The sequence below is a fragment of the Chelonia mydas genome, chromosome 28 (genome assembly GCF_015237465.2).
Source record: "Chelonia mydas isolate rCheMyd1 chromosome 28, rCheMyd1.pri.v2, whole genome shotgun sequence".
NCBI classification, from domain to species: Eukaryota; Metazoa; Chordata; order Testudines; family Cheloniidae; genus Chelonia; species Chelonia mydas.
In genome coordinates this window covers 726685-743185 of record NC_051268.2, presented here as the reverse complement: position 1 = coordinate 743185, position 16501 = coordinate 726685, and the positions used below count along the sequence as shown (strand labels likewise).

At 68.4% G+C, this 16501-nt stretch overlaps 2 protein-coding genes across 6 annotated transcripts; both read right to left on the bottom strand.

The window, feature by feature from the left end:
• Nucleotides 1-946: 946 nt before the first annotated feature.
• LOC122463938 (histidine-rich protein PFHRP-II-like) lies at nt 947-2564 on the bottom strand. Of its 4 annotated transcripts, XM_043537121.1 has the most exons (4): nt 2254-2564; nt 2082-2214; nt 1517-2035; nt 947-1425 (listed from the first exon to the last, which is right to left on the bottom strand). In XM_043537121.1, the coding sequence occupies exons 1-4, from the start codon at nt 2307-2309 to the stop codon at nt 1159-1161; spliced, it is 975 nt and encodes a 324-aa protein (XP_043393056.1). In that variant the 5' UTR covers nt 2310-2564; the 3' UTR covers nt 947-1158. The 4 variants fall into 4 exon arrangements, with proteins under 4 accessions (XP_043393056.1, XP_043393054.1, XP_043393055.1 ...); XM_043537119.1 differs by having other exon boundaries at nt 947-2035; XM_043537120.1 differs by having other exon boundaries at nt 947-2035; nt 2082-2564.
• Nucleotides 2565-3037: 473 nt separating this feature from the next.
• Nucleotides 3038-7966, bottom strand: ACHE (acetylcholinesterase (Cartwright blood group)). 2 transcript variants are annotated; one of them, XM_037887617.2, is made up of 4 exons: nt 7828-7966; nt 4879-6373; nt 4152-4318; nt 3038-3846 (listed from the first exon to the last, which is right to left on the bottom strand). In XM_037887617.2, exons 2-4 carry the CDS (start codon nt 6363-6365, stop codon nt 3749-3751), a joined length of 1752 nt encoding a protein of 583 aa, XP_037743545.1. In that variant the 5' UTR covers nt 6366-6373; nt 7828-7966; the 3' UTR covers nt 3038-3748. The 2 variants fall into 2 exon arrangements, with proteins under 2 accessions (XP_037743545.1, XP_037743544.1); XM_037887616.2 differs by lacking the exon at nt 7828-7966 and having other exon boundaries at nt 4879-6454.
• Between the last annotated feature and the right edge of the window lie 8535 nt (nt 7967-16501).

Below are 16501 nucleotides of genomic sequence, written 5' to 3'. Positions count from 1 at the left end.
ACGCGCCTCGCTGCGTCTTTGCAGCCGGGGGTCTCGGTTTCCGGAGGCGGCCAGTCGCTCCCGGCCCTGCTCCGGCGCCGCGGCTAGGGCTGAATCTCTCTTCAGCTGGGGGTCGCCGTGCGGTCTGGAGCTGTCCGCCCGACCCCCGGGGCCTTGACTGCTCCGCTCTGTCGCCACCCACCTGTCTCCGGGGCTGTCGGCAGGTGCCGGGGAGACCCTGCGTGTCCTGGACCGGCCATGGGGCCCATGGACACGCCCCAGACGTGATCCTCATCTGGGGCCACGCCGCCCAGCCAGGTAGGGCTGAGTGGGGCTCACAGGAGGGTGTTTGACACCCAGTGGCTGAACGGGTTCCCTCCCCCGCTGGGGGGTGAGAGCAGGGGGGGCTGGGAGCCCGGACGCCTGGGTTCTCTCCCCGGCTCTGGGAGGGGAGTGGGGGCTGGTGGGTTAGATGGGGCAGTGCCCAGGTGTTGATGTGTGGGTGGGGGTTCCCATGTGTGGGGTAGTGTCTGTGGGGGGGGCACAGCCAAGCAACCCCTCCCCCTCATCTCGCATCTGCAAAGCAGTGTCCCCCTCAGGACCCAGTCCCCCCGCCCCAAACCTTGTTCCCTGTAAACCCCCCTCCACTGGGGGAGGGTCCCCTATTGCCACCCCCTGAGTTCTCCCTGCCCCCCATCTCAGAGCCCCTCCCCCATACCTGATCACCCCCTTTATACTGAGAGCCCCTCCCCCCCACCACTCTGCATCCCCTCTTCACCCCTCCACCTCACTGACCCTTCTCTTCACCTCAGGGCCCTCCCCCCCATAGGGGGGCCAACTCCCCCCCCATGTGCCCCATCTCTCACCCTCCAGCTCCCAACACACCCTGCCCCACTCCCCACGCTCACTTTATTGCGGGGGGGGGGGGAGTGAATCGTCAAAGACATGAAGACGACATGCAAAAGGAAACACTAAAAAAATGTCTTTTATAAGTGGCCAGAAACCCCCCAGCCGGGGCCGCCGGCCGGGCTCAGGGGGGTTGGGCGGGTGACAACCTCCCCCCGCCCCCCGCCCCCCGCCCGCGCAGGGTGTCGGGGTGCCAGAGATCAGGAACACCAGGGTGAGCCGGGCTGGGACACGTACCCCGTGGGTCCCCTCCCCCCCGCCGGCCGGCGCGCGTCAGACCTGCGTGGCAGGGCTTGGAGCCGGCCCGCTGCGGCAGCCCCCCCCCCCGAGGGCCCTCGTGCGGGCGCAGTGATTGTGCCGTGGGGGTGTGGGCGGGCGTGCGGGGGCTTGGCTGCGTCCAGGTGCCGGGTGACGGCTGTGTCGTGTGCACAGGGAGGGCGCCGTGGGTCCCTGTGCAGTGAGTGAGCAGTGAGCGGGCCGTGGGTACACGCAGTGTAGCGCATCTCTGTGCAGTGCGTGTGAAGTACACACGTGCAGTGCCCATACAGTGCGCCGTATTCCTGCAATCAGTGTGCAGTGTCCAGGGGTCCGTGAGCAGTGTCCACCTGCCGTGTGTCAGTGGGCAGTGCGCATAGCATGCCGTGAGCACAGTGTGGGTGTGGAGTGAGTGTGCGGTGCATGGCAGTGTGCAGTGTGCGCCCGCAGAGTGTGCACGCGTGCATGAGCAGTGTGCGTATATGCAGTGTGTGCGTGCAGTGAGTGTGCAGTGTGTGCGCGGTGTGTTCAGTGTGCGTGCGTGCGTGCAGTGAGTGTGTGCAGTGCGTGTGCATGCAGCATGTGTGTATTCACTGCGTGCGTATGCGTGCGGTGAGTGCAGTGTGCAGTGTATGCAGTGTGTGCACAGTGTGCGTCTATGCAGTGTGTGTGCAGTGTGTGCGTCAGTGTGTGCGTGCAGTGTGCAGTGTATGCAGTGTGCACGCAGTGCGTGTGTCAGTGTGTGTGTGGTGTGTTCAGTGTGCGTGCCTGCAGTGAGTGTGTGCAGTGCATGTGCATGCAGCATGTGTGTATTCACTGCGTGCATATGCATGCGGTGAGTGCAGTGCACAGTGTATGCAGTGTGTGCGCAGTGTGCGTATATGCAGTATGTGCGTGCAGTGTGTGTGCAGTGTGTGCGTGGTGTGTTCAGTGTGCGTGCGTGCAGTGAGTGTGTGCAGTGCGTGTGCATGCAGCATGCGTGTATTCACTGCGTGTGTATGCGTGCGGTGAGTGCAGTGCACGGTGTATGCAGTGTGTGTGCAGTGTGCGTATATGCAGTGTGTGCGTGCAGTGTGTGCGCAGTGTGTTCAGTGTGCGTGCGTGCGTGCAGTGAGTGTGTGCAGTGCGTGTGCATGCAGCATGCGTGTATTCACTGCATGTGTATGCATGCGGTGAGTGCAGTGCGCAGAGCGCAGTGTATGCAGTGTGCGTGCAGTGTGCGCGTGCGCAGTGTGCGCGTGCAGTGCGTCTGTCACTGTGTGCGTGCAGTGTGCAGTGTATGCAGTGTGCGTGCAGTGCGTGTGTCAGTGTGTGGTGGTGTGTTCAGTGTGCGTGCGTGCAGTGAGTGTGTGCAGTGCGTGTGCATGCAGCATGCGTGTATTCACTGCGTGTGTATGCGTGCGGTGAGTGCAGTGTGCAGTGTGCGCAGTGTGTGCGCAGTGTGCGTGCGTGCAGTGAGTGTGTGCAGTGCGTGTGCATGCAGCATGCGTGTATTCACTGCATGTGTATGCGTGCGGTGAGTGCAGTGTATGCAGTGTGCACGCAGTGCGTGCGCAGTGTGCGTGCAGCTCAGGTGCTGGGTCTCTAGGTGTGCGGCGGGTCGGCGCAGCTCGCGCCTCGTGTCGACGTGTGCACAGAAGTGCGGACGTGCCACGGTTGGGCAGTGAGGCTCCGCCCTCTCCCTGCCGCCCCACCCCCACCCCCACCCCCTCTGCTGCTGCCGAGGGCCCCGGGGCGGGGGGCGCGGGGGCCGGCAGCAGCCTCGGAGCAGCAGAGCTGCTGTCGCTCTGGGCCGCGGCCGGAGCGTTAAAATCCTGCCTAGGGAATGCCCCCGCTGCTCCTGGGGCGGGGCGCTGTCCCCCCGGCCCCGGCTGGGTGCCCCCCAGAGGCCCGTTCAGGGAGCTCCGGCTGGGTGCCCCCTAGAGGCCCGTTCGGGGAGCCCCGGCTGGGTGCCCCCTAGAGGCCCGTTCGGGGAGCCCCGGCTGGGTGCCCCCTAGAGGCCCGTTCGGGGAGCCCCGGCTGGGTGCCCCCTAGAGGCCCGTTCGGGGAGCCCCGGCTGGGTGCCCCCTAGTGGCCCGTTCGGGGAGCTCCGGCTGGGTGCCCCCTAGTGGCCCGTTCAGGGAGCTCCGGCTGGGTGCCCCCTAGAGGCCCGTTCAGGGAGCTCCGGCTGGGTGCCCCCTAGAGGCCCGTTCAGGGAGCTCCGGCTGGGTGCCCCCTAGAGGCCCGTTCAGGGAGCTCCGGCTGGGTGCCCCCTAGAGGCCCGTTCGGGGAGCCCCGGCTGGGTGCCCCCTAGAGGCCCGTTCGGGGAGCTCCGGCTGGGTGCCCCCTAGAGGCCCGTTCAGGGAGCTCCGGCTGGGTGCCCCCTAGAGGCCCGTTCGGGGAGCTCCGGCTGGGTGCCCCCTAGAGGCCCGTTCAGGGAGCTCCGGCTGGGTGCCCCCTAGTGGCCCATTCAGGGAGCTCCGGCTGGGTGCCGCCTAGTGGCCAGGAGTTCCACTGGCCCCGATCGGCCCCCGTCTGGGGCCGGCTCCGCCCTGAGCCGACCCTGTGACGGCCGGGGCTGACCCCGCCCCGCCCCCGCCCCGCTGTCCGATGCATGCAGGATCTGCTCTCAGGGCCTGAGCCGCAGGGCGAGGAGGGGAAGGAGGGCGAGGAGGGGCAGTGGGGCTGGGGGGGGCCCTGGCCCCCGGTCGGTTGCCGCACATGGCTCTACAGGGGAGAAAAAGAGAAGAGGAGCGGGGGTTAAGCCCTGGCCCGGACCCTGTGGGGCAGGGATACCGGGTGGCTGGGCCGTGATGGTGGGGGAAGGGGATATCGTTGGTTTGTCCTGCCTCAGTTTCCCTCTGTGAGCTCCCCTCCCACTTCCCCCATCCATTTACCCCTCCCCCTCTCCCCATGAGGCAAAGATCCCCCCAATGCTGCCCCACGGCCCCCCTCCCGATACAGGGTCCCCCCAGTGGTCTCCAGCCCCCAACCCCGATGCAGGGCTCCCCGCGCCCCCCCCGGCATCTCACCAGTGATGTTAAGCAGCTTGGGCAGGAAGCGGTTCCAGAAGGCGCAGACCTGGGCCCGGAGCCCCTGCCCCACAGCCAGGGGTCGCGGATTCAGTTGTACGTACTGCTGCTGCCGTGGGGTGTAGGGGGGCCAGCGCGCCCCCCTCTCTGACGGTTCGTTGGGGTCCCTGCCCAGGAGGGGGAGAGGGGTCACGCCTTGCTGGCTGGGGACCCCCAAACCCACCCGCCTGCCCCCCCAGTGTGGGGACTCCCCTCCACTGACTCACCCCTGGGCACCCCCAAACCCACCTACTGATCCCTCAGTGTGGGGACCCCCCTCTGGGGATCCCCAAACCCACCCAGCTACCTCCCAGTGTGGGGAGCCTCCCCAGAGACCTCCAAACCCACCCAGCTACCCCCCTGTGTGGGGACTCCCCTCTGGGGATCCCCAAACCCCCCCAGCTACCCCCCAGTGTGGGGACATCCCTCCCCTGACTTACCCCTGGGGACCCCCAAACCCACCCAACTACCTCCCAGTCTGGGGACCCCCCAGAGACCTCCAAACCCACCGACCTGTCCCCCACTGTGGGGACCCCCCTCCAGGGGCCAAGTGCACCCACCTGCCCCCCTGAGTGTGGGGACCCCTCTCCACAGACCCCCCCGCTCCAAGGGCCTCCCCAAGCCCCCCCAGCTTGAGGCCCTGCCCCCCAGGTCTCCCCCCACTCACGCCCCCCCCCGCCGCCGGTACCCGGTGCGGGCGAAGTTGGCCCAGTAGCGCATCATCCGGCGGCTGAGCGTGGCCTCCTCGGCCGTGTAGTTGAGGCCGGGGTCGAGGGGCAGGCCGAAGACGAACTCGATCTCGTAGCCGTGGGGCACCCCCATCCAGGGGGGCCAGAGCATGTTGGAGGCCCGGTGGTCGAAGAGGTAAGTGTAGACCCGGGCGCCCCGCTCGGCCAGCCGCAGGGCGAAGTGGGTGACCGGGCAGATCACGTTGTGGTCCCCCACGATGTCGTCCATGGCCTCCCGGTTCTTCACCGGGTTGTCCTGGTCCAGCCAGTCGGTGTACTGCAGCACCACGGCTTCGGCCGCCAGCTCGTTGGCCTGGGGCACCCCAATGCGCACCCCGCCCAGGAAATCCTCCCGGCTGATCAGGCTCTCGTTGTCCTTGCTGAACCCGGGCACCCCGTAGATGAGGAAGTAGGTGCCCTCGTCCCGCACCACCCCCACCAGCGCCTGGGTCTCCTTGAAGCTGCCGGCGCCCGGCAGGGCCTCGGGCAGCTCGCCGGCGAAGTCCCCGTCGGCCACCGGCACGAAGGAGAAGCGGAAGACGCTCTGGTGGGGCAGCACCTGCCACTCCTGGTCGATCAGCTCCTGCGGGGTTTTGGCCCGCAGGCAGGCCACCAGCTCCGAGTCGTTGCCCGGCGGGCAGCCCACCAGCTTGGCCAGCTGGCCGGCCCGGCGCCGGCCCTCGGCCGGGGGCACGGTGGCCCAGGGGGCGTTGGGCACCCCGCTCTGCAGGATGGCGCGGCGGAAGAGCGGGCGGCTGCCGGGCGAGAGCAGGTGCATGCCCACCGAGGCGGCCCCGGCGCTCTCCCCGAAGATGGTCACCGCCTTGGGGTTGCCCCCGAAGAAATGCACGTTGCCCTGCACCCACTGCAGGGCCAGCCGCTGGTCCAGCAGCCCCACGTTGCCCGGCGCCTCCTGGCTGCCCGAGAGGGCCAGGAAGCCGAGGGCCCCCACCCGGTAGTTCATGGAGACCACCACGACCTGCTCGGCGTAGGCCAGGTAGCGCCCGTCGTAGACGTCCAGCGAGGCCGAGCCGCTGTAGAAGCCGCCCCCGTAGATCCACACCAGCACGGTGGCGTTTCGGGGGCGCGGGGAGGGCGCCCAGAGGTTGAGGTACAGGCAGTCCTCGCTCATCTCCCGGTTGGGGTTCCACATCTCGGTGCCGGGGAAGCCGGGGTAGAGGGTGTCCACGTACTGGTAGCAGGCCTGGCGGTAGGCGCCGGCGTCCAGCACCCCGCCCCAGGCGGCCTTGGGCTCCGGCCGCCGGAAGCGCAGCTTGCCCACGGGCGGCTCGGCGTAGGGGATGCCCAGGAAGGCGGAGACCTGGCCGGCGAGGACGGGCACCCGCAGGCCCCGCACCCGCCCCGCCCGGGTGCTGGCCACCAGCTCGTCGGCCCGGGCGCCGAGGGCCAGGGCGGCCCAGAGCAGGAGAACGGGGGCTGCGGCCATGGCGCTGTCTGCGGGGGGAAGGGGAGAGACGGGGTGAGGGGGCAGCAGGAGACGTGTCCCCCCTCCCCGGCCCCCGGGCTCCCCGGCCACAGACAGCCCCCCCCCCCGCCCCTGGGACCGCGGCACGATGCAGCCAGGACGTCCCCGTCCCCCGAGTCCGCCCTGATAAGGGACCCACGGGGCCTATCCCTGCCCAGCAGCTCCAGCCACCTTATCAGCAGCATGCAGAGACTGGGGCACCGGGAGGGGCGGGGGGCCTAGTGGTTAGAGCGGGGGTGGGGGGTGGGAGCCAGGATGCCTGGGTTCTCTCCCCAGCTCTGGGAGAGGCGGGGGGGCTAGGGGGTTAGAGCAGGGGGGGCTGGGAGCCAGGACTCCTGGGTTCTCTCCCCGGCTCTGGGAGGGGAGCGGGGGCTGGTGGGTTAGAGCAGGGGGGGCTGGGAGCCCGGACGCCTGGGTTCTCTCCCTGGCTCTGGGAGGGGAGCAGGGGCTGGGAGCCAGGACTCCTGGGTTCTCTCCCCGGCTCTGGGAGGAGAGTCGGGGCTGGTGGGTTAGAGCAGGGGGGGCTGGGAGGCAGGACTCCTGGGTTCTCTCCCCGGCTCTGGGAGGGGAGTGGGGGCTGGTGGGTTAGAGCAGGGTGGCTGGGAGCCAGGACGCCTGGGTTCTCTCCCCGGCTCTGGGAGGGGAGCGGGGGCTGGTGGGTTAGAGCAGGGTGGCTGGGAGCCAGGACTCCTGGGTTCTCTCCCCGGCTCGGGGGTGTAGCGCTCGGGGCAGTTATCTTGGTGTCCGGGAGCAGTTCCTGGAGTGGGAGGGGCTGCTGGGGTGTGGTTAAAGCTGAGGCATCCATGGGCTGTAACCGGGGTAACCTGCCCTTAACACGACTCCCCACAGATCCCCCCCCAGCCGGCCCCCGGTATCGCTCCCCGCCCCCCAGCCGACAGCTGGCTCATGTGTACGACCCCCCCGGCCCACCCATCACACCCCGGTCACGACACAAGCCTGGGAAACACCCGTCACCCCAAGGACCCGGCCTGTCCCCCCGTCCACAACGCACAACCCCCCCGCACCCCCCGGAGTCACAACACAGCACGCCACCGCCCCCCAAGCGCAGTGCAGCAGCCAGCCAACCAACACACACAGTCATACCACACCTGGACCCGCTCCCGGACCCACACATTGACCCACAACCGCCCCATAACACAGCGCAACAGCCAGCCAACCCACACGCGCACACACACACAGAGACACGCACACAGTCATACCACACCCGGACCCGCTCCCGGACCCACACCTCAGGCACACAACCACCCCCGGACCTGTCCCCGTGCCAAGGCAGAAATCACACACTTGGTCACCGCGACCCCCCCGCCGCCGTCCTGACACCTGGCTCTCACCCCCTCCCCCGGCAATCCCACAACCTGCCCCCCAGGCCAGTGACACGCCAGCCCACACACTCATAACAGACCTGTGCACAATCCCCCCTTCCCTCGCCGTCACCGCCGCCTGCCTGGCTCTGAGAGCGGCCAGGGTTGGAGTCCACGGGGCGGGGAGGGGGGCGGCCGGAGCCGGAGGGAAACGGGCCCTTGATCCCAGCGCAAAGAGGGTGGCACCGAAACCCCGGGGCGTTGGCACCATCTCCTGGGGAAACCGGATCGACCGAGCGGGGGCGTGGGGACAGACGCAGAGCCCTGCCGGTGCCCTCCCACCTGGCCCGCAGCCCCCCCCAGCCCTGCCGGTGCCCTCCCTCCCGACCTGCAGCCCCCCCCAGCTCTGCCGGTGCCCTCCCTCCCGACCCACAGCCCCACTGCCAGCCCAGGGCTCCCCCCAGCCCTGCCAGGGCCCCTCCCTCCCGACCCGCAGCCCCCCCCAGCTCTGCTGGTGCCCTCCCTCCCGACCCACAGCCCCCCCTGCCCTGCCGGTGCCCTCCCGCCCGACCCGCAGCCCCCCCCCCAGCTCTGCCGGTGCCCTCCCGCCCGACCCGCAGCCCCCCCCAGCTCTGCCGGTGCCCTCCCTCCCGACCCACAGCCCCCCCTGCCCTGCCGGTGCCCTCCCACCCGACCCACAACCCCCCCCAGCCCTGCCGGTGCCCCTCACTCCCGACCCACAGCCCCCCCCAGCCCTGCCGGTGCCCCTCCCTCCCGACCCGCAGCCCTACTGCCAGCCCGGGGCTCCCCCCAGCCCTGCCAGGGCCCCTCCCTCCCGACCCGCAGCCCCCCCCTGCTCTGCCGGTGCCCTCCCTCCCGACCCGCAGCCCCCCCCAGCCCTGCTGGGGCCCCTCCCTCCCGACCCACAGCCCCCCCCAGCTCTGCCGGTGCCCTCCCGCCCGACCTGCAGCCCCCCCCAGTCCTGCCGGTGCCCCTCACTCCCGACCCGCAGCCCCCCCCAGCCCTGCCGGTGCCCCTTCCTCCCGACCCGCAGCCCCCCCTGCCCTGCCGGGGCCCCTCCCTCCCGACCCACAGCCCCACTGCCAGCCCTGCCTGAATGGGTCGGACCAAGGGTCCACCCAGCCCAGTGTCCTGTCTGCCGACAGTGGCCAGGGCCAGGGGCCCCAGAGGGAATGGACCGAACAGGGAATCACCAAGTGACCCGTCCCGTGTCGCCCATCCCCAGCTCCTGGCTGTCAGGAGCTTAGGGGCACCCAGGGCACGGGGCTGCATCCCTGGCTAATAGCCACTGCGGGACCTGGCCTCTGTGAACTTAGCTAATTCTCTTTTGAACGCTGTCATACTTTTGGCCCTCTCCTCATCCCCTGGCAAGGAGTTCCCCAGGCTCACCGGGTGTTGCGTGACCAAGGGCTTCCTCTTGTTTGCTTTAAACCTGCTCCTGGTGCTTGCATTGGGTGGCCCCTCGGGCATGTGCTACGAGAAGGCGTCAACAACGCTCCCTTACTCACTTTCTCACATGATGAGATTTTATAGCCCTCAGTCATACTCCCCTTCGCCGTCTCTTTCCCAAGCTGAACGGTCCCCGTCTTACTCATCTCTCCTCGTACGGCCGCCGTTCTGCACCCCTCCTCGTTTCTGTTGCCCTTTTCTGAGCCTTTTCCAATCCCAAGAGATCTTTTCGGAGACGGGGCCACCACATCAGCCCGCAGGACTCAAGCCGCGGGCGTCCCACGGATTTAGAGAGAGGCACCATGAGATTTTCTGTCTTATTCTCTCTCCCTTTCCTAACGATTCCCCACATTCTCTTTGCTTTTTTGACGGCCGCTGCCCATTGAGTGGATGTTTGCAGAGAACTATCCACAGTGACCCCAAGACCTCTCTCTTGAGTGGTTACAGCTCATTTAGACCCATCATTGTTTACGCACAGTTGGGATGATGTTTTCCAATGGGCATCACTTTGCATTTATCAACACTGAATTTCATCTGCCATTTTGTTGCCCAGTCACCCAGTTTTGAGAGATCGCTTTGTAACTCTCCCCAGTCTGCCTGGGGCTTAACTATCCTGAGTAGTTTTGTATCGTCTGCAAATTTCACCACCCCTTTTCCCAGATCATTTATGAATATGTTGAATAGGCCTGGGCCCAGTACAGACCCCTGGGGGACACCACTATTCACCTCTCTCCACTCTGAAAACTGACCATTTATACCTCCCCTGTGTTTCCTGTCTTTTACCCAGTTACTGATCGAGGAGGGGACCTTCCCTCTTATCCCACAACAGCTGACTTTGCATAAGAGCCTTTGGTGCGGGACCTTGTCAAAGGCTTTCTGAAAATCTAAGTACGCTATATCCGCTGGATCCCCTTGTCCGCGTGCTTGTTGACCCCCTCCAGGAATTCTAGCAGATGGGCGAGGCAGGATTTCCCTTTGCTAAAACCATGTTGACTCTTCCCCAACAAATTACGTTCATCTCCGTGGCGGACAATTTTGTTCTTTACTAGAGTTTCAGCCAGTTTGCCCGGTACTGAAGTCCGGCTCATGGCCTGTAATTGCCGGGATCGGCTCTGGAGCCCTTTCTAACAACGGGCGTGACGTTAGCTCCCCTCCAGTCATCTGGCCCGAAGCTGATTTAAAGGACAGGTGGCAGACGACAGTGAGTCATTCTGCAATTTCACATCTGAGTCCTTCCGAACTCTTGGGCGAATCCCATCTGGTCCCGGTGACTTACTGCTGTTTACTTTATCCGTTGGGTCCCAAACCTCCTCGAATGACACCTCAATCTGGGACAGTTCCTCAGATCTGTCCCCTAAAAACACTGGCTCGGGTTTGGGAAACTCCCTCACGTCCTCAGCCGTGCAGACCGATGCAAACAGTTCCTTTATTTCTCCACCATGGCCTGGTTTCCCCTGCGGGCTCTCTCGGCACCTCGATGGGCCACTGGCCCCCCTGGGTGTTTGCCGGCCTCCCTGCTTCTGACGGACTCTGAATTTTTTGGGGGCGGGTTCGGGCCCCTTTAGCAAACGGCGTCTCCAGCGCGCCCCGCCCGGCCTCGCTGCGTGGGTGGGCTCCGGCGGGCGGCTCAGGTGCCCAGGGCTCCCGTTTGCGCCCTTGGGCCCCCGCCGTTCCCGGCCGCTGAGCCGTCCTCGGGTGTTTTTAGGGGCACTCCGTGCTGTCGGCAGGCACGGGACCCACGCCGTCTGCCCCCCAAAGCGCTGCTAGGGGGCACGGAGCCGGCCCCAGCCAAATGAACCAGCCTGCCTGGGCCACTCTGCCCCACTCCCCGGTTCCTGGCCCCACCTTCAGGGGTGGGGGGGAGAAATGGAAACGATTGGGCAGGAGCACTGGCTGGGGGGGGCGGCTCCCGGCAGCGAGTGCCGTGGGGTGGAAGCGCTGGCTGTGGGGGGAGCTCCCAGCAGGGGGCGCTGTGGGGCTGGAGCATGGGCTGTGGGGGGAGCTCCCAGCAGGGGGTGATGTGGGGCTGGAGCATGGGCTGTGGGGGGAGCTCCCGGCAGGGGGCGCTGTGGGGCAGGATCCTGGCTGTGGGGAGAGCTCCCAGCAGGGAGCGCTGTGGGGCTGGAGCATGGGCTGTGGGGGGAGCTCCCAGCAGGGGGCGCTGTGGGGCTGGAGCATGGGCTGTGGGGGGAGCTCCCAGCAGGGGGTGATGTGGGGCTGGAGCATGGGCTGTGGGGGGAGCTCCCGGCAGGGGGCGCTGTGGGGCAGGATCCTGGCTGTTGGGCGGGGAGCTCCCAGCAGGGGGCGCTGTGGGGCAGGATCCTGGCTGTGGGGAGAGCTCCCAGCAGGGGGCGCTGTGGGGCTGGAGCATGGGCTGTGGGGGGAGCTCCCAGCAGGGGGCACTGTGGGGCTGGAGCACTGGCTTTGGGGGGGGGGGAGCTCCCAGCAGGGGGCGCTGTGGGGCTGGAGCATGGGCTGTGGGGGGAGCTCCCAGCAGGGGGCGCTGTGGGGCTGGAGCACTGGCTTTGGGGGGGGAGCTCCCAGCAGGGGGCGCTGTGGGGCAGGATCCTGGCTGTGGGGGGAGGTCCCAGCAGGGGGCGCTGTGGGGCTGGAGCACGGGCTGTGGGGGGAGCTCCCTCTGTGGGGCAGGATCCTGGCTGTGGGGGGAGCTCCCGGCAGGGGGCGCTGTGGGGCAGGATCCTGGCTGTTGGGCGGGGAGCTCCCAGCAGGGGGCACTGTGGGGCTGGAGCACGGGCTGTGGGGGGGAAAGCTCCCTGCAGGGGGTGCCGTGGGGCAGGATCCCGGGTGTGGGGGGCACTCCAGCCTCTTCCAGGATCCCCCCCACTGCAGTAGCTTGGAGGGGGGGGGCTGGTATTTTGCTTGGCTGGGCCCTGAGCTTTGCTGTGGGGGGGGGGGGGCCGGAAGCGGGGCTTGAAGGGGATATGAAGGAGAGGGTGGGGGATGGGTGCTGCCCCCCATACCAGCCCCCCCCCGCAGGGCCCTGAGCCAGCCCCCAGCCCGCCCCCCCACCGTGGGGGAGCAGCTGTAGGGCGGCGCCAGCCCCAGCTGTTCGCACCTAAAATACCCGGGACGGAAATAACCCGGCGCTTGCTCCGGGGGCTGATGGGGGGAGGCTGATAATGTCGGGGGGGCTGATGGGGGGGCAGTTGTACCAGGGCCTGGACCTCGGGGACCCCCCCCTTCTGTGTAACTAAAGGGAAAGGAGAGGGGGTGGGGGCCCCCGAATGTCTCTCCATGGGCCTGTGCGGGGCGGGTGTTGGGGTCCCTCTGCCCCTTGGAGCCCCCGGCACCCCCCCGGCCCACACACAGAGGGATGATTTGGGGTACGGGGGGGCTGGGCCGTATGGGGCCGTCGGAGCCCCCCGCACCCCAGCCCATCTGCTTTATCCATCGCCCAGCCAGGGGAGCCGTGTGGCCGGAACTGACACCCGCTGGGTGTGGGGGGGTCGCTGGAAACTCAATAGCCCCCCCCCCCCCGGCTTGGCAGCCAGCAGCTTCCGAGTGTCGGAGCCGGCCCCCGCCCCCGGCCCCTGTAACCTGACCCCCCCGCTGACCCCTCCTTCCAGACCTACCCCCCCGGCCCCTGTAACCAGCCCCCCCACGCTAGCCCCCTCGCCAGACCTACCCCCCACCCGGCCCCTGTAACCTTACCCCCCCCCTCCGCTGACCCCTCCTTCCAGACCTACCCCCCCGGCCCCTGTAACCAGCCCCCCCACGCTAGCCCCCTCGCCAGACCTACCCCCCACCCGGCCCCTGTAACCTTACCCCCCCCCGCTGACCCCTCCTTCCAGACCTACCCCCCCGGCCCCTGTAACCAGCCCCCCCACGCTAGCCCCCTCCCCAGACCTACCCCCCACCCGGCCCCTGTAACCAGCCCCCCCGCTGACCCCTCCTTCCAGACCTACCCCCCCGGCCCCTGTAACCAGCCCCCTCACGCTAGCCCCCTCCCCAGACCTACCCCCCACCCGGCCCCTGTAACCAGCCCCCCCACGCTAGCCCCCTCGCCAGACCTACCCCCCACCCGGCCCCTGTAACCAGCCCCCCCGCTGACCCCTCCTTCCAGACCTACCCCCCCGGCCCCTGTAACCAGCCCCCTCACGCTAGCCCCCTCCCCAGACCTATCCCCCACCCGGCCCCTGTAACCTTACCCCCCCCTCCGCTGACCTCTCCTTCCAGACCTACCCCCCCCGGCCCCTGTAACCAGCCCCCCCACGCTAGCCCCCTCCCCAGACCTACCCCCCACCCGGCCCCTGTAACCAGCCCCCCCGCTGACCCCTCCTTCCAGACCTACCCCCCCGGCCCCTGTAACCAGCCCCCCCCCGCTAGCCCCCTCCCCAGACCTACCCCCCACCCGGCTTCTGTAACCAGCCCCCCCGCTAGCCCCCTCGCCAGACCTACCCCCCACCCGGCTTCTGTAACCTGACCCCCCCGCTGACCCCTCCTTCCAGACCTACCCCCCCCGGCCCCTGTAACCAGCCCCCTCACGCTAGCCCCCTCGCCAGACCTACCCCCCACCCGGCCCCTGTAACCAGCCCCCCCGCTGACCCCTCCTTCCAGTCCTACCCCCCCGGCCCCTGTAACCAGCCCTCCCGCTAGCCCCCTCCCCAGACCTACCCCCCACCCGGCCCCTGTAACCTTACCCCCCCCTCCGCTGACCCCTCCTTCCAGACCTACCCCCCCGGCCCCTGTAACCAGCCCCCTCACGCTAGCCCCCTCCCCAGACCTATCCCCCACCCGGCCCCTGTAACCAGCCCCCCCACGCTAGCCCCCTCCCCAGACCTACCCCCCACCCGGCCCCTGTAACCAGCCCCCCCGCTGACCCCTCCTTCCAGACCTACCCCCCCGGCCCCTGTAACCAGCCCCCTCACGCTAGCCCCCTCCCCAGACCTACCCCCCACCCGGCCCCTGTAACCTTACCCCCCCCTCCGCTGACCTCTCCTTCCAGACCTACCTCCCCAGCTCCTATAACCAACCCCCCTGCTAGCCCCCTTGCAAGACCTACCCCCCACTCGGCCCCTGTAACCAGAGCCCCCAACCCAGCTGGGCAGTGGGGAGAGAGGCCACGGAGCCAGGGCCCAGCAGGGAATCCTCCCCCGCCTACCCCCTACTCCCCCATGGAGGCTGGGGCCAGACAGCTCCCATAGCCCCCCCCCCCCGGGGGGCCGTTCAGGAGAGACGTGCCCCGTGCACACACACACAGCATCTGGTGCCCCCCCCACGGAAGACGCACACGCGTGGGTGCACGCACGGAGCGTACAGCCGTGGACACGCTCACGGAGCGTGCGTGTGCGACACAGCCCAGTGCATGGAACATACACGCCACACCCGCAGACACACCTACTGTGCACGGAGCGCACACACGCACGGACACGCACGGACACGCACACGCTCCCTCGCCGTGCCTGAGGTCGCTCCCCCCCCCCCCCGTCTGTTTCCAGCTGCCCCCGGGGCCGTGCTGGGACGGGGAGGGGGGGTTGCCGGGCGGAGAGCCAGGGCACCCCCCCCCCCACTGCAGATCTGGAGGGGGAATCCTCTCCAAAGGTGAGTCCTGATTGGTCACACTGGATGCAAAGACCCTCCAATCATCGTGGGTCCCCCCCAAATATCCCCCCCCAACTCTGTCTGTCAGTGCCCCCTGCCCTGGGGAGAGCCCCCCCGCTGCGATCCCCCCCTACACCGTTCAGCTCCAGCCGTGGGAGCGAGGGGCATGTTTTTGCTCATGGGGGGGATCCCAGCGGGGGGGGGGGGGGAATCCTGCCCCCCCCCAGTTCACGGCTGTTAATAACCCAGTGATGGTTCCTGCCCTCTGTTTGCAAACACAGCCGGGGTCTCCATGGGCACAGGCTGGGGGGGGCGGTTTTGGGCCTCCGGGAGCGGACACCCCCCCCCTCTTCTGACCCCTCCCACTCTTCTCTGCCCCACCTGCCCCCCCCCGCCTGCTTCCCTCCCCCCAACCCCACCCTGCCTCCCTCCCCCCAACCCCACCCTGCCTGGCTCTCTGCCATCTGGGCCCCGCCTCAGTGTCTCTCTCGGCTCCAGCCCTGCCCCCCACCCCAGCTCATTCCCCTGTGTGTGCGGCGTGGGGGGGAGTCTCGCCCCAATGGCTGGGGTGGGGGGGATCCCAGGCTGTTGGCTACTAGCCCTGGGGAGGGACAGCTTGCCAGCCAGTGCCCCGCCCTCTCCCCTGCCCCCTGCCCCTCCTATGCACCATACCCCCAGCTCCTGGCTCCTCCCTCTTCTGCCCTCCCCTGCCCCATCCTCTGCCCCCAATCTCCCCAGCCCTGTGCCCCACCCCTCCTCTGCCCCATCCTCTGCCCCGAACCCCCAGCCCTGTGCCACACCCTGTCTTCTGCCCCATCCCCTCAGCCCTGTGCCCCCTGCCCCATCCTCTGCCCCGAACCCCCAGCCCTGTGCCACACCCTGTCCTCTGCCCCATCCCCCCCAGCCCTGTGCCCCCTGGCTCCCCCCTCTCCTCTGCACATAGCCTGTCAAGGGACCAGGTGCTGCCCCCCCATATAGCCGGTCAGAGCCCCCCTCCCGGCCTGACACACAGACCCCCCCCAGCCAGACGCCCCCTCCCCACAGATACCCCCCACCCTCCAATTTGCTGCAGGCCCCGCCCAGTTTCCTTCCTCATCTTTGCTGGCAACGCCCCATCCCGTCCCCCACCCCCCGTCAGCACCCAGACCCTGGCCTCCCCCGGGGAACCCCCCACCCCAGCCCGGGCGCAGCGCCCGCCTCGCCCAGCCCAGAATGGGGGGGGGCACCCCCGGCACCAAGCTCCATTGCCCTGGGCAGGGCCCCAACCAGCCCCCCCTGCTCAAACTGTCCCCCCTACCCTGGAGAGCTCAGCCATGGGGCGCAGGAGGAAAGGGGGGCAGGGGGGTGTGGCTGGCTGGGTGGACAGACAGACAGACAGACAGAGGGCGTGTGGGGATGGATAGATGGGGTGTGTGGGGAGGATGGTGGAGAGCCGGAGGGTGTGTACAGGGATGGACGGATGGGGGTGGGGATAGGTGGACAGAGGGGTGTGGGGGGGGCTGGCTGGGGGACGGTCAGCTGGCTAGATTAGATGAGGAGGGGGAGTGTCTGTAGGGGTGGCTGGGGGTGGGTAGGGTGTGTATAGGGATGCCTGGGGCCGGGGGGCTCACTGCGGCGCTGGCCGGGGGGCTCACTGGGGGGCTGGCCGGGGGGGGTCACTGGGGGGAAGGTTGGGGGGCTCACTGTGGCGCTGGCCAGGGGGGCTCACTGAGGGGGCCGGCCGGGGGGGGTCACTGGGGGCTG